General features: G+C 43.6%; 1 protein-coding gene across 19 annotated transcripts in view; it reads right to left on the bottom strand.

The window, feature by feature from the left end:
- Positions 1-15,989, bottom strand: part of ARPP21 (cAMP regulated phosphoprotein 21) — a 151,650-nt gene that overhangs the window by 45,840 nt on the left and 89,821 nt on the right. For 16 of the 19 annotated variants that reach the window (XM_045798281.2, XM_045798283.2, XM_045798278.2 and 13 more), the window contains 4 exons: positions 9,961-10,142; positions 8,965-9,069; positions 7,773-8,033; positions 3,469-3,595 (listed from right to left, as the gene is read on the bottom strand). In XM_045798281.2, the coding sequence (XP_045654237.1) occupies positions 3,469-3,595; positions 7,773-8,033; positions 8,965-9,069; positions 9,961-10,142 (675 nt within the window). The remainder of the gene's footprint in view (positions 1-3,468; positions 3,596-7,772; positions 8,034-8,964; positions 9,070-9,960; positions 10,143-15,989) is intronic. The other 3 variants (XM_045798290.2, XM_045798292.2, XM_045798286.2) reach the window with 2 other exon arrangements.

The following is a 15,989-nucleotide window of genomic DNA, read 5'->3' as shown; positions in this document are numbered from 1 at the left end:
ACAACATTGTGAAATGAAAGGCTTGCTCATCAGAACTGCATTTCAGTATTTGACCCCTGGGAAGAAGCTGTTCTCAGGTAGGACACCCTCACTTCCAAGTCTTTCAGAGCTCGAACCTGGTAACTGCCTTTCTATGCATCTTCAGGTCATCAACAACTGCCTCATAAAAAAAATTAACTACCTTCACTGTTGGGAGTACCTGATAATGTTAAATTGACAACATATTTTTTTTTCCATTAGAGACACTTCTGTATTAATGGTTTTTATTTCCCTTGTATATGTAGCTACAAAATCCAAATATCACTGTTCAAATCTGCCGCTTAATTTCTCCAAATTAATGACCCTTGTTTATAATCCCCACCCGTGTAGGCTCCTTCTTCCAGAGACTTAGCACCTCCATCACAGGTTGGTAGTGTAAAGAGTACAAAATCACCAGGAGGAAGAATTTATGTCCCCCTGTTGGGCCTCAAAGTAACTCAAGGGGCCTATTTGGTCACTTGTAGAATATCTGATTTCCTTTATAAAAATCCACTGTGTGTAGTTTTAAGGCCTCTGAAAGATGTCGTGACTTACAGAGGTTTCAATTTGGTCAAGAATGTAGGACAAAGAAGAAATACTTTTCACTGCCATTAAATAAAGACTAAAAACCGTGCCAAGAAGCAAATTGGGATTAAACTCTCATTTAGTTATAACGGAGATAAATTTGCTCCACATGAATGCCTAACCCTGTGATGTGGAGTTTGCTGTGACACAGGCCAAGGCGGTATCAGATGAAGGTGGGAGAGGGTCAGGTCCCAGAGAGTCAGGGAGTCACGGGGGGGGGGTTAGTGCCAGCCCAACCCCGGTCCCCAGGTCGCTTTACAAGAGACAGAGGGCCTATCTTCCAGCGCCTCCAGGAAATGTGGCTTCCCAAATAAGTCTCTGTTAGTATCACTAAACTAAGCAAATGGCCTCCTAGCTATAGTCACGTACTGTCACTGCAGTTGCATTGCATGAGCTAGATGACTGGGATTTTGTTAGCAGAGATGATTCTTCGTGATGTCAGGCGACAGTGTCTGTCTTCCCAAACCTTCAGTAAATACAACACCATGGTGGAAACTGCATTGAGATTTTCAGCTCATATCAGACGTGATGGTCTCAAAAGCTAGGAACTCAAAGGTCTCACATGTATGTCGACACTGTCTCTTCCGGGAGGTTACCATTCACACATCATTTCCTTTTTCTCATCTTCCTGGTCCCCACAGACTACCTTAGTTCCACTCACCTCCCTGACACTTGAAGCACTTCTATTTTGGATATGATACTACTTTAAAATGCACCTTTCTAATCACAGTGTCATTATCTCGCCTTGGAGGTGGCATTTCCATGGAATGTGGGAGGAGTCAATGTCTCCAGGCTGCCATAGAATGTAGTTGGGGCCAGTTTGATCTCTGTGAGATGGGGGGAGGTTCTGCATCCCTAAATTCTCCCACAATGTTTTAAAAAAGATTTAAAAAAGTCACAATGTTCTTGCTAATATTGACACTCACCAATAAAGACGGTGGAGAAGGGTCAGGGAGAGCCTGAGGCTTGTCCTAAATCTACTTCTGTTGCCCAGTGAACATATTCATCCAACTGTCTCAGCCCCCCCCCACAGACCCGGAGTCTTCAGGTTCAGTAGGTTCTAGAATGTTTGTAACCCCATGCCTGTGTAGGAACTATAACACAAGCCTGACATATCTCTTCAGGAAACTGTCAAATAACAGCAGTAAACTAAAATTTGGTCACTCATTATCATTAGATATCTGCATCTTTCTTCTATAGGCATTGGTACCCAAAAGGAAAACTTCACAGTGGCCTCTGGACCAGTAGCTAGAAGATGATAAATTAACTCTCTGACAAACATTAGCAGGAGGAATGCAAGCAGCACATTACTATAGTATATATCTAAATTGATAGCATAGTTACCACCAAGCGATAGAGATAATAACATTTTCCAACAATCAGAGAAAATATTACCAAACTCTTTTCTTAAAATAACTGATCATTTTAAACCCTTCTGTGTTTGGGGCGCCTGGGTGGCTCAGTCGGTTCAGCGTCTGCCTTTGACTCAGGTCATGACCCCAGGGTCCTGGGATTGAGCCCCGCATTGGGCTCTCTGCTCAACAGGGAGTCTGCTTCTCCCTCTCCCTCTGTGCTCTTGCTCTCTCGCTCTCAAATAAAATCTTTAAATAATAATAAAAAATAAACACTTTTGTGTTCTTATTGCTCTAAAAATGTAAAGTTAATTCAGAGGTCAAAGTGTATTTTCCCCCAAACTATTACAGTGTTGAAACAAAAAAAAAAGTCTGGCTGGCAACTATACATTTCTCTAATTCTTCTCCTACAGACTTTAAACAGGCCATGAGATGAACCGAAGACTGTATACGTATCTGCAATACAGAGGAATTGAATCACTTCTCCAATCTGACATGATGCTAGTCGTGTCCGCATTCCTATTCTTAGGGTGTCTATTCTTGGTGTGAACGCTTGGCAAGGCCTGTGCTTTTCATTGGCTTATAAAAATTGTACATCTCCCATATATACCACACATATATGTACATATCACATATGCATAGACATATCATCAGCATAGATCCGATGGCAGCGCAGCCATTCAGGAGGCAGTGGGAGCACGTGCTGTAGCACTCAACCTACTTACGGAAGGCAGGGTCCCCCAGTCAGGCGGTCTTCAGCATGGCAAGGAGCAGTTTCCCCTGCAGAGTGGTCAGCAGGAAGGACACAAGCCTCTCCCTAGCACAAGTCACTCGGCCCTGCTGGGTTCCTGCTGCTCTCGGGGCACTGGCATGCCATTAGGAGTGTGACACAGTAGGGAAAGAGACCGGTTCACTGTGAGACCTGCTACTCACTCTCGTACAGTGTATCGGCCCCCCTTCCCACTGCACAGTGGCTGCCAAGCTCTGGGCGGGAGGCGTGTGGCCCTCGAGACAGTGAGCCATGGAGTCAAAGTTCCACCGGGGACACGGGCTGCAGTGTCGGGGGCCTTCTTCTAAAGACAGTACTTTTTAGGATGGTACGGAAACAACCTAATTTGATCCCCTAGCCTTAGGAACAAGGGAGGGATTTTCCTCAGGTTGAAAACCGAAAAAAAAAAAAAAAAAGGAAATAGAAAAGGAAACGGTATGAACTAGGAAGATAAGGATGTGGTTGGCACTCTGCTTTAAAAGAAATTAAGAAGATCCAAAAATAATTTATGGAGACTGTATTTAGCATGCATGTCTGGGGTGCTGGAGTGACGTGGACTTCACCTTCTTGTACCTGTTACTTTTCCATACAGAGTTAATCCAGTGCTCCGTTATCTTGTCTGGGTAAGGGAAATGAGGCGATTAAATTGCCAAGCTTGGATACTCATCCAAAGAGGACAGCTGAGAGATTTACATGCAAAAATCAGTGGGTTAGAGGAGGGCATGGAAAACAGACTCCAAGTACCTGCTTGCTGTGCTGCCTGTGGCATCTGCTGGCCCCTCTGAGCACTGTACTGAACGGAGGCCAGGGGCCGGTACTGCTGCGTGCTTGAGGTAGGGTACTGACCAGATGGGTAGTAATACACGGACATCTGTGGAAGAAAGAGAAGAACGGGAAGAAAGGGAATGAGAAATGTATAGGAGTAACATTTTTAACATACACTGCATGGTCACCTTATGACGTACTACGATCGTAGTAGACTGTGAAGATGGCCACCAAACACATCACGCTGGCCTATGCGTGCGTGCGTGCTGCTCGTGAAGATGTGCAATCTGCTCCCCAGGTCCCTGAATCTGGGCTGGCTCTGTGACTCGCTTTGACCAAGGCCGTGAGGCAGAAATGGCAACTCCTGAGACTTCCAAGCCAGGTCCTTAAGAAGACTTGCACTTATGCTCACACAGGAGGAGCACTGAGCTGCCAGGAAAAGAAGTCCAGGCCATCCTGCTAGAGAAAGAGGCCATGTGGAGAAGACAGGCACCCCAGTGGACAGGCTATGCCGATGTTCTAGGCACGGGAGGCAGGCCATCTTGGATGTTCCAGACCCAGGCAAGCTGCCCAAGCCATTAGCGCATGAAGTGGAGCTGAACCATCCCTGCTGAGTCCTGCTCTAGCTGCTGACCTAGTCGTGAACAATACAGTAGTTGTTGTCTTAAAACACTGGATTCTGTGTTTTCAAAATGAAACAAGAGTGAATGAAACAGGGGTGCTTGGGTGACTCAGTCAGTTAAGCTTCTGACTTCGGCTCAGGTCATGATCCCAGGGGCCTGGGATTGAGTCCTGCATCAGGCTCCTTGCTCAGTGAGGCATCTGCTTCTCCCTCTGCCTCACCCCCACTGGCTTGTGCTCTCTCTCTGTTGCTCACTCACTCTCTCTCTCTCTCTCTCACATAAATAAATAAATAAATAAATAAATAAATAAATAAAACCTTTTAAAAAAGGGGGGGAATGAAACAGTCATCTACAACAACAAACAGTTATCTAACTTGAATTGTTTTTCTAATGGAAAACAGGGTTTGGAATTACAAAATACAGTCAAGTCTATTAAATCACTTGGCAAAGCAATTGGCACAGAGCCAGTATCCAAAAGAATTTATGTTCAATCTAAAAAAGGAAATATGTTTAAAATAATGTTTATGTTACCTACTGTCACTTTCTAATGACTGGGAATGGCTAAAAATATTCTAATTACTTCCAATGAGATTGCAACCAAATGCCTCTTGGAAAGTCTTCCTTGCCTGTCTCAGTTCATTTATATTAAGGCGCTCTCTTACTAATCTTGAATGTTTTCTCATCTCCAGGCTTCTGACCATTCTTCTATCATCTTCTTGAAAGTGTAAACAGAGGTATTCAAGGACACAGTCTACAAGTAAGTATCACATACACAGAATAAAATTACAATCCACCTATATTTGAGAACAGTGGTTTTAATGATTATTTTATTTTCTGATCTGATCATGTCAAAGAGGAAACACTTTTTTTTTTATTTCAATCTTGCTATTGAAACACATGTATCATGTTTTCCTGCCTTAGCATCACATTGGAACAAAAGATAACTTGGAGTGTGTTGAGCTGTGGTTCTGTAATCCCCCGGAATTGTTATGAATTCTAATTCTGTCTGGCAATACGGATATCCAAGGGTAAGAGACTGAACAAGTCTCAAGGGAACACGGGCCAGTATTTGGCAACTAACTCTGATTGTACATTTTGCTTATAGTGATTTCTTTCTCCCTGTTTCTCCCTTTCTTTGTAAGGCAATTTATAACAATAAAAACCCAAAGAATCCTAGAGTAATAACAGGTTTTAGTTACGCTCTGGCAAATCACGATGCTATCAAAGATTACTACCATTATACATCAGATGCTTCCTAAAATTAAGAAGAAGAACAACTATTATGTAATTTATTCATGAGCCTTATATTTCTATGTCCTTTAGGAAGAATAGCAATTTGTTCCTTTAGGAAAATCTGTGACTTGATTCAATGGAAGCTCATAAATATGTTACCCAATCCTTGGTCTGTCTCTTCTCTCACATTCAATATAAAACATGAAAATACCTTCAGGGATGAGGGACAGAGTTCAAACCCTTGAAAATTTCCCAATAAGCACTAATGGTTTGGATGACATATACTTTCATCCAAAAGAGATTATATACCTCTTAAAGGAGAGCCTCAATTTTTAGTACTCAGTTGTCCTGTTTTGTTCTAGTTTTTTTCTCCCACCCTCCCTTTTTTGATACCCTGACAGGCTGTGCTGGAGCTTTGGTTATCTCCATCCAGTACCTCTCCTGGGCAGAGCATTGGCCAGTGCTTAGCAGTTACAGCTCCCAGTCATATGGGGCAAAGGGGACATGGGCACCTGGCTCATCTTCATCCTGCCCATGGAGGAAGGTGCTGAGTGGAGCTAGGAGGAATCATCAAAGGACCCAAAAGCAAGGTTGGAAGGGAGAAAAGAGTAAGGATAGCTCCCAAGAGGAGAAAATGTATATTTTCAACTACTATATATATTTTAAAACACAGAGAACCAAAATATGAGTAGGTTAGGAAAGGAAAGAAATAAATGAGAAAAAAGAAGAAACCATATTAAAAAATCTCTTCTCCCACCACCTTCAAGTTCCTCTTTGGCTTGTCCATGTGTTTCTTTCTTCACCTTCCAGGGGGTGTTCAGAAGGCATACATGATGGCAGACGAAACTAACTTCAAAGTTATTACATAGGTTCACTTTCTGCATACATTTCATGTATTTCCATATGCCCGTGGACTGTACCTCAAGTTCTTTTCATTGTTCCACAGTTGAGTAATCAAGCTGTAAAATGTTTACTAAATTGAAACTCGCAATGGGTTATGTCTTATACCTAAGAAGTTCATGCATGTCCAGACTGACCATGAACTATGAACATCTATTTTGTTTTGTTTTGTTTTCTGCTCCCCTCCCTTTCTATTTCTAAGTCTTTTGAAGAAGGGATGAAAGCTTTTCTGTTGCAGACACATCAGGGGTTCTGAGTTGTCTTTGCTCCTGCAGCGTACTAATATTGAAATTCATTTACCAAGGAAGACTTTTTTTTTTAAGTCTTTCAAAAAATTCTTCAATTAAATATTCTGACAACTCTTCTCCTTGATAGCAGAAACGGGCAGGAACACTTAGATGCTGTTTAGAATAAAAGAGCTACACTATTTTCCCATTAATTAAACTTAAAGTATTTAATATGTTACTAAAATAATTAATATATTAATGAGACCCTTTCTCCTGTAACTTGAAATTATTTTTTCACATCTCCTTAAATCCTACTGGTGAAGAGATACTACAGAAAAGCCAACTGAAGATGAACAATTAATTAGTCATTCAAAATAAAATGAACGACTGAATGAAAATCATCTCATGGTGAAGGGTTTTGCATGGCTTGAAAAGAAAATAATTTATTCGAGATGTTAAGGCAGTGAAACAAATAATACAAAGGTGACACCGTACTTTAAAGAGCTCATCCAATGCAATATTTCTTAATTAGGATGGAATTTGCTTGGGATATGTGTGCCTTGAAAATGGACCAGAAAATGCCTTCATGCATTTCACATCTTGACAGTAATCACTTGCAATATTCTGCAAGGGATGCCCAGGAGAGCACCAGAGATGTTTGGTGGTGAACAGGAACAGATAATCAGTCTTTGAGAAGACAGTAAAAATCAGTGATCTGTGGTGTCTTACATGCTCAAGTCAATTAAATATGATTAATGACTACCTGTGAGAGCACGCAGGAGCTCTGATTCCCCCCAGGGAGAGGAAAGGACAGTGTATGTCCACTTCAGCCTCCTCCTTTATATTCATAGAGGAGCTCCTGCCTGAAGCACCAGGTTCGCTCCAGAAAATGCTTAAGGAAAGAACACATTTCCAGAGCAGCATCAGGGGAGAGTGGAAAGTCCCCCAGGAGCAGGCTCTCTTCTTCCTTCCTACTTTCCCTTCCTAGGCAGTCCAGTGAGCAGACATTGCACGGGAGGGAAGGCTTTCCTGTCGCTCCGGTACCCGCAGACTGGAAAGTGGGCCACTCCCTCATCGTATCATGGGAAGTTGGGTCAGTTTCATTAAAAGTACTTTCTGAGCCCCACAGCTTTGCACGACTGCTGAATAGGACAGCTCAGGTTCTGTAGGTGGGGAATATCAGTATGGACCAGAAAGAGCCACACAGGTTGACCCGGTGATATTCTACATGGAAATGAGGATGTCAAAATACCCAATGAACAACCTATAGGTCACAGGTGTGAGAGAAAACCACACTGACCTGTGTAGGTGGAGGCTGTTGCACAAATCCCTGTGGTGAGGGAGGGGCCTGGAGGACTTGCTGGGCGATGGGAGGCCCAGAGCCTGAGAACCCCCCTGTGGGGAGCTGCTGGCCTGTAGAGGCAATGACGTAGCTCGGCTGCTGGGTTGGCTGTGCCATGAGGGACGGCGGGTAGACAGGACCAGATGGGGGCTCAGGAGTCTCCCCCGAGGATTGCCGGCTCAGGCTCATCTGGGTGAACTGTGTTGCCACATCGTCTCTCTGCACGGAAACAAACAGGAAATTAGCAAGAGCAGCCTAGTAATGGGAGAGGCACACAGAGGCAGACTCTGGCCCCATGCTCGTCACTGTGGGCAAGGGAGGGCACGCAAACTGTTAACAATAACAGAAAGGAATTCTCTGTCCAGAGCAACAAGAGAACATAACAAGGGAAAACAGATTTTAACCATCTGGAGGATCAGAGATGGTAAACAATTTGACCAAATCTCCCTCTTTCAATGCAAACAAATCATTTTTTCACTAAGGGTTCGAGCTCCTCAGGATGACGCTGAGTCAAGGAGGGCTTGGTGTACTGTCCTGAAGGGTCAGCGGGGCTTCCCAGAAGTAACCACAGTCTCTGCCTTCTGGACAGAGGCAGAAGGGGCTGTATTCACCACCACCCATGGCTGGTGCAAAGATGGAGCCAACCATGGTGTCATCAGATATTGGGGAGCATTTTTCACTGGCCTGACCTGAAACTGAGGGGCAGTGTTCCTTCTTGTTGTCCAAAAGGCCTTAGTGCATTGTGGGCAAAGGAAAGGAGAGTGGGGAATCAGGGAGCGGGGGAACCCCCCACATCAGTAGCACAGAGTGACAACCTCCTCAACTGACTTTAAGCTGTTTACCAAGCCCGTCACACCGAGTTCACGTGTCTCTGTTTCTGACTTCTAACTCTCAGGGCATTCAATCCCTGCTTAGCCGGTTACTTCTTAAAAGGGTACCCGATTGCAGAAGCAGCAAACATGGGACAGATGGCAGAATGGAAACCATTATTTTGAAGATGGGTTGCAATGTTCTGGAATGAGACACTCAATCATGCCCTCTCACAGTCAGCCCGGGGCACCCACCCAGCATCAGCCATCCCTGCAGGAAAGTAATAAAACCAGTGGACATGCTCTCCCAGGGGAAAGGTCGCACGCGTGGAATACGGTACCATGGGGAACTGCTGCGTTGGAGACACAGGCAGGAGATGCTGGGGAGGAAAAGAGACCGCTGGGTATTGCACAGACTGGGAGGAAGCCTGCAGCCCCTGCACCGACTGGAGGAAAGAAAAAGCTGATCAGGTAACGGGGAGGCACTGGGGGCAGAAATCTCACAGGAAGCCTGGCTTATCGGAAGCGCACCACCTACACCACCCTACAGGTCCTCTTGGCTCAGTGAACTCCAGAGGGGGACCTGCCACCAAGGGAAAGTCGATGCCATGCAGAGCACAGCCAGCCAGCCTTGCAGGAGGCATGTTTGCTCAGAGTGAACACTGCTTTCAGAAAGTACTGCAATACTTTTCATGTCATTGTTGTTAGTCATATCCACTGGATCTAAAGATATTGCTCAGGGACTGAGAAGTAAGGGAAAAAATTCCAAATGAGGTTCACTCTGGCAACCTACTTGTAACACCACAGCTTTCCGTGGCTATATCCATGTGTTGCTCTAGGATGGGAGGACCACTCTACCTCTCCTGAAGAACAGGCAGGCCACCTCTAATGAACTGATTTCTGTTCTTCCTATTGATAAAGCATTCACTACTATCCCTTTGCAGACATGAGCACTTGGCCTGTGTTGGGAACGAGTGAGGAAGAGGATACAAAGGCCTGGTTGAGGTTATGGGTTCAGTCTCCAAGACGGCCTCCATGATGCCTGAAAACAGCATCTAGACCTAAGAGAAAACTTGACACTCACTTTCCCTAGTGCAGTGTGCTCACCATGCCAATCACTGGATGGGGCATTCACGTCTACCCAAACTTCAGGATCTGGATGAAATCTTATCAACCTGCTATCAAGGGCTCCAGGCTGCCAGGTTTTATTTATGAGCGGGTAGAAGTGGCCCCAGTGAAAAATATCACTTCTTCCTAATGCACCACTTGCTGCTCTGAGGGTGGTGCAGCCTTTGTCATGGAACACTTCCCCTCCCCGCCTTCCCACCAGCTCCTACCTGAGTGACCAGTGGACCCGCCATATGTGGCTGGGGTGGCTGCACCTGCTGCTGTGGCTGAGGAGAAGGCTGTTGCTGCGGTGGCTGCTGGGACTGCGCTATCATCGCACCTCGCAGGGGCTGCTGGCTGGTGGGGGGGTTGTATATTGCAGGGGTTCCATCAGGATTCACAAAGGGCTGGCCTGCAATGGAATCATAGCTGGGTTCAGGTGAGCTTCTCAGGCTCGCCATTAGCAGGAAGAACCTTTCTGATAGATAAGAAACAAGTAACCTAAGGTGAAGGGGCAGGGCAGTGGAGATCTACGACACCAGGAACTTCACCAGTGTGAAGACTTTCCCGTTTGTGACCTATCTGGTTAAGCTAGCTAACGGTGTAAGCCCAGAGCAATTTAAGAAGCAACAAATAAATCCACTGCCTTCAGAGAGCCTTGGTAAAGCTAAACGCATCTGTGTACAGTGGCACCCAGTGGAGAAGCAATTTTCAGGAGGCCATGTGTTCGCTGCCTGCCCTCACCGTTATCAGCAAGATAGCATACACTGAGAGAGAGGGCTGCCTCCCTTTACAGAATTCCGGCTACACTGGGTTACACAGTATTTACCAGTACATCTGTTTGGCTTCCACTAGCCTTGTCACCAACTCAGAATGGCGATCAGTTCTCCCGATAAATACACAACAGAACATACCACATCCACACACTTGCTTCTCTAAACAGACACAACAAGGAGCACGCAGGGGTTCAGATTTTAAAGATGATGCATAATAAAAGCATCACAGCATCATCTCCTGATGGTGAAGCAAATATGCATTGTTTTGCCTTTTGAAATAATGGCATGGCTCAATATTTTTATTACTATTATTTGAGGAGCATTTTATGGTTTACAAAATAGTATCATCAGGTCCCCAGCACGACTCTGGGAGGAAGGATGGTGTCATCTCCCTATGTTGCAGAAAAGGTTATAGGAAAAGGGAAGGAGCAGAAGGGAGGCGAGCAAGAGCAGCAGATGGAAGCAAGGGAAAGAGGAGAGAAAGGAAGGGAGAACCAGTCAAGTTCCAGTGTGGCAGGCACAGGGAGAGACAGCTTACACACACTGTCTCAGCTCTTTCGGTGACCCCAGAGATACACGATCTCATTCCACTTTAGAGACCAAAAAAATTAGGGCCTGCATGGACCAAGCAACTCACTAAGAAAGGCCAAACCAGTACGTGAGAGTCAGGAAATGGCCCTGGTCAGAATGGCTCCAAAGTCCATTTACTTCCCATCATACCAAATAACTTCAGTGCAGTATCCACTGGATATAATGCCTACATGCTCAACGAGACACAAAATCCAATCATAACTGAAAGTCATTAACACGCGAGAAGTCAGGAGAAGTGGGGGCCATGCTTTCAGGTGGAGTCACACCCAGGACTGGCAGGTAAAGAATAGTCTGACTCGCATTATGGGGATGTCAGAGGCAGCTTGCTAAGTTCCTCCCAAGCACATAGTTGAAAGCCTCCCCTCACGTAGTTCGGGTATATGGGGTTCACAAGAGCACTCTTTTTTTTTTCTAAGATTTTATTCATTTATTTGACAGAGAAAGAGACAGCCAGCGAGAGAGGAAACACAAGCAGGGGGAGTGGGAGAGGAAGAGCACTCTTAACCAGCATAGGCAGCATGTGATGGCTGAAGAAAGCAGCCTTTTTCATTAATAATATATAGGAAAAACAACCAGTGATGTGAGGAAAATTAGTAACAAAACAGAACAGGTCAGAGAGTGAAAATAAAAAAAATTGACCCAAACCAAACAGTATTCTAGTGGGAAAAAAATATGTGTGGTACCCAACAAGAACAGACTGTTACAAAATGGGAGATAATGAGCTAATATACACTGAGTGAAAGAAACCAGTCCCCAAAGGGCAGCTGTTATGGAAATGTGCAACTGCATTTCTAATACATTCAAGGTCAGGCAGAACTTCATGGTAATGGAAGTCAGAAGAGTGGGACCTCTCAGGGGGCAGGAGGGAGCCTCCCGAGACACTAGTCATGTCCTATATCTCCTTCTAGGTAGCGTCTGCACAGGTGTTCACATATACAAATACCTGCCAAGGCTACAGGCCAGGTATGTACATTTTATAGTGAGAAAATATTTTAGAGTAGGTTTGGAAGGTACAACCCCAAACAGGGGGCTTGTAGTGAAGCCAAACCAGTTGCTCCCAGGACTTGATTTCAGGCCCATTAGGAACGGAAATAGGAGTTTAGTGTGCCCATGATTACCCCACATTTTCAGCCCAAATAAACTTATATGTGTGCAACGTGAAACCCTTAAATGCTGCATATTCATGAACTGAGGGAGTTCTGACAACAGTTTCATAACCAACAATGTGCTGTGATGGAAAAGCAAATGTGCCAGAATTATAGTCACAGAACAATGACTAAATTTAGAGGTATTTAAAAAAAATGTTAATGTTCTTCATAGGCACTTGTTTTCCTATCACCGTCATTTAATCGTAGTTACATGTAATTGTTTTAAATACTTTTTTCTTTTTTCAGAAATAACTTTCTTCTGGATTTAAAATCTGCAACACATTTTTTTCTCCTCGAAGCCTCAATTTGGGAAAGAATGAAAAAAATAGTTCAATTTCCAAAAATCTATCAGCCCATTTAGTGTTCTAATTCCTAACCCCCCTCCCTTTTTATATATTGCAAAAAGAGGAAAATTTTAGATACATAGCATTTAAAAAAATCTTCACAGCAACTTCATAAGATATCATTTCAAAATCAGTCTCATTCTGTGCTCACACACACACAACACACACATACAGACATGGAAAGTAAAAATAAAATGATCCTTACTATATTTTCTATGACTTCCAATTTACCCCAGTGAGAAATAAGGTAGCGTGAAAACGGACCATAATTAGGGTGAAAAACATAACCACAAATTATTCAGATGTCCTTTTTGATAAATTTTAGATCCTCTGTGTGAAATATTATTAATGTGCTATGAGCCAGGCGAAAGAAACATTTCCAAATAACTGCATATGAAGAGTACTCAGAACTCCCTTGGGTAGAGAGAGGTGGCAGCTCTCCTGGAAGAGAAGAGAAAGTATAAAAGACTGCTTTTATGCTCACTAAGGAGAGGTGGAAAGACGTGAGAGAATGAAACAAGTAAGATGGATGTCAGGGAAGGGAAGAGACATGATTTCCTAAGAGAGTTAGGACAGGCGACTATTGGTTTTCAAATCAGGCAATGGTGGTCTCTCTAGATGCTGCCATTTCTGCCAATCCAGATGCAATTACAACTGGATACAGGCAATTAGTTTGAATGACAGCGGCTGAAGACCAAAGGGGAAAGCAAGACTGGTTGGCCCTAGGACCATCCAGCTTAGAAGAGGTTTTCATGCCCAGAACTGCGCAAACATGCCCTGCAGGCCCAGCATGTGTGTTGGCACAGGTAAAGGGCTCAGGCAAGCCGGGCTGTCACGAGCTGGCGGAGGGCTCATTCCCCTCAGTACATGGCCTTAGAAGAAAACTTCTCCACTGTCCACATCAATATGAATAATGTGCAGTAGATAATACTTTTTTAAAGATTTTATTTATTTATTTATTTATTTATTTATTTGAGAGAGAGAGAGAGAGAAAGCAAGCGGCAGAGAGAAGCAGGAGAGAGGGAGAGTCTCAAGCAGACTCCCTGGTGAGGGCAGAACCCCACCTGGGGCTTGATCTGAGGACCCTGAGACCACAACCTGAGCAGAAGCCAAGAGTTGGATGCTGAAGTGACTGCACCACCCAGGCATCCTGTGCAGCGGATATTATTTTACTATTATATAATTATTGAGCCCTGCATGAGGACTAAGACATGGTTATCCATTCCGGGGATGCAAAACAAAATAAAAATGAAAAAACTGGTTTGATCCCTCTCCACAAAGAGCTTATACATGCACTGGTAATGAGGAAATGAACCCAAGGGCGTCACACTAGAAGCAAAGTAATTAAATGCTCCTGGTTCCTAACACCAAAGCATTTCTGCCATGTGCTTGGCAGAAGGATATTTATTTAAAAAGATAGAGAGGGCGTGAGAAAAAGAGATTTTCCTTTCCTAGTCCTTAGAAGGTGATCAATCAAACCATAAGGATGCTGCTGATTACAGACAGGCAAAGGTTAATCCAGATCTTGCAAAGGTACGTTGACGGACATGTCACACACAAAACCTTCATGGTACATTTAAGAAAGAGGTGAAAAAAAAAAATAAGAGGTAGAAGTGGTTTGGATAAATAGATGCCAGAAGGCCTGTGAAAAATACAAAGTGTAGTGTTAGGAGAACCCATCAGGAGCTTTTGAAAGAGATGAGCCCTAAAAGGCTGCCCAAAGCGAAATCCCAGCCGATGGCACGCCCTTCCATCACACGCTTGTGAACTTGTGCCAGGTGAAGGCAAGGCGAAATGGCAAAACAAGAGATATGGGGATTAATGAGTACTTGGGGGGTGTTAATGCCTGTCGGCATCTCTGTATAGCTCTGAATTGAAAGAAAATAGCCAAACAAAGATGAGCTTTCTGATAAAAATTTCTAAAAAGAGACCAAGTCCAAGACAGCAAGAAGAAAATCAAACTCAAAAGTCAAACCCAGGCTTGCCTTGTGAGGATGAATACATTATAAGGGGTAACTTGGAAAAAGAGCCTCTGCAGCAGCTCATCCAGAGGCCTGAAAAGCACAGAAAGAATAAGCCAGAAGTCCTGAGTTAGAAACAGACTGGCTAAGAGCTGAGTCTAAGGCCGGACAAGATAAAAGGTTGTGATTGCATTTGCGAAACTGCGAGAATATATGTGGGTGGTTTAGTTTCAGGTTGCCAAATATTTGGTACTTTGTGCCTACAAAGGAAGTTTCATTTTGTTTCATTTAGTAGACACGACTGGCAGGCACCTTGGTTTTCTCAAATTATTGCTTGTCTTATGCCTGCTTAAGACAGATACTTTATGAATAAACAGACAAAAAGCAGAATCAGACCTATAAATACAGAGAACAAACTGGTGATTGCCAGAGGGAAGGGGGATGAAGGGATGGGCAAAATGGGGTAAGCAGAATGGGAGGTACAGGCTTCCAGCTATGGAATGAATAAGTCATGGGAATAAAAAACACAGCATAGGGAATATAGTCAATGATATTGTAATAGTGCTGTATGGTGACAGATGGGAGCTACACTTGTGGTGAGCAGAGCATAACACACAGAGAAGTTGAATCACTATGTTGCACACCTGAAACTAATGTAACATTGTGTGTCAACTATACTCAAATAAAAAAAATTTAAAAGACAGGTATTTTATCATAGTTTCATACATGAACCACAATCTCAAATATATTAGATAAAAAACTGTTCTACTATGCACATCAACATATAATGAGTAGTAGGTATTATTTCCATACTATGTAATTATTGAGCACAGTGCCTAAGACTACTTTGTTATCCACTCTAGTGAAGTAAAAAAATAGCCAAGGATGGCTTCTTCCCACAGGAGCTTATAAATGAGCTGGTAACAGAGAAATGAATCCAAGGGCTATTCACACGGGAAGTAAAGTAGTCATATGCTGTTGGTTCCTAACACCAAAGAATTTCTACCACATATTCAGGGAAGGGGAGAGGTGTGGATTTCAGGAGTTCACAGCAATGACAGAGAAAGATGAGTTCCAGTCCAAAGGAGGCAAATTTACAGTTTCGATAGTAGAGTCATAGGAGAGTAAATAGATAGATGGGTGGACAGACAGAGAGACATGCACATATACACACCATAGAGAGACACATATGCACATATATGTATATATGATTCATGACGGATCTGTATACACCTATACACATGTGCATGTTTTCAATTTACAAAAATAAACATATTCTAGGAAAGAAGAAACAGCATTCACCTTCCATCCTACCACTCAACCATGGTATACAATATATTAATACATTTTCCTTCTGGTCTTGGGATATTTTAATGTCAAGCATTTGTCAGATCAGAGAAATGTGTACAGAGAAGCTGTTCAACAGTGTTATTAGATCC

This window comes from Ursus americanus, chromosome 20 (genome assembly GCF_024610735.1).
Source record: "Ursus americanus isolate L20-20 chromosome 20, mUrsAme1.1.p, whole genome shotgun sequence".
Lineage (NCBI taxonomy): Eukaryota > Metazoa > Chordata > Mammalia > Carnivora > Ursidae > Ursus > Ursus americanus.
Note: the sequence above shows the minus strand (reverse complement) of the source record. Positions and strands in the feature narration are given on the sequence as shown.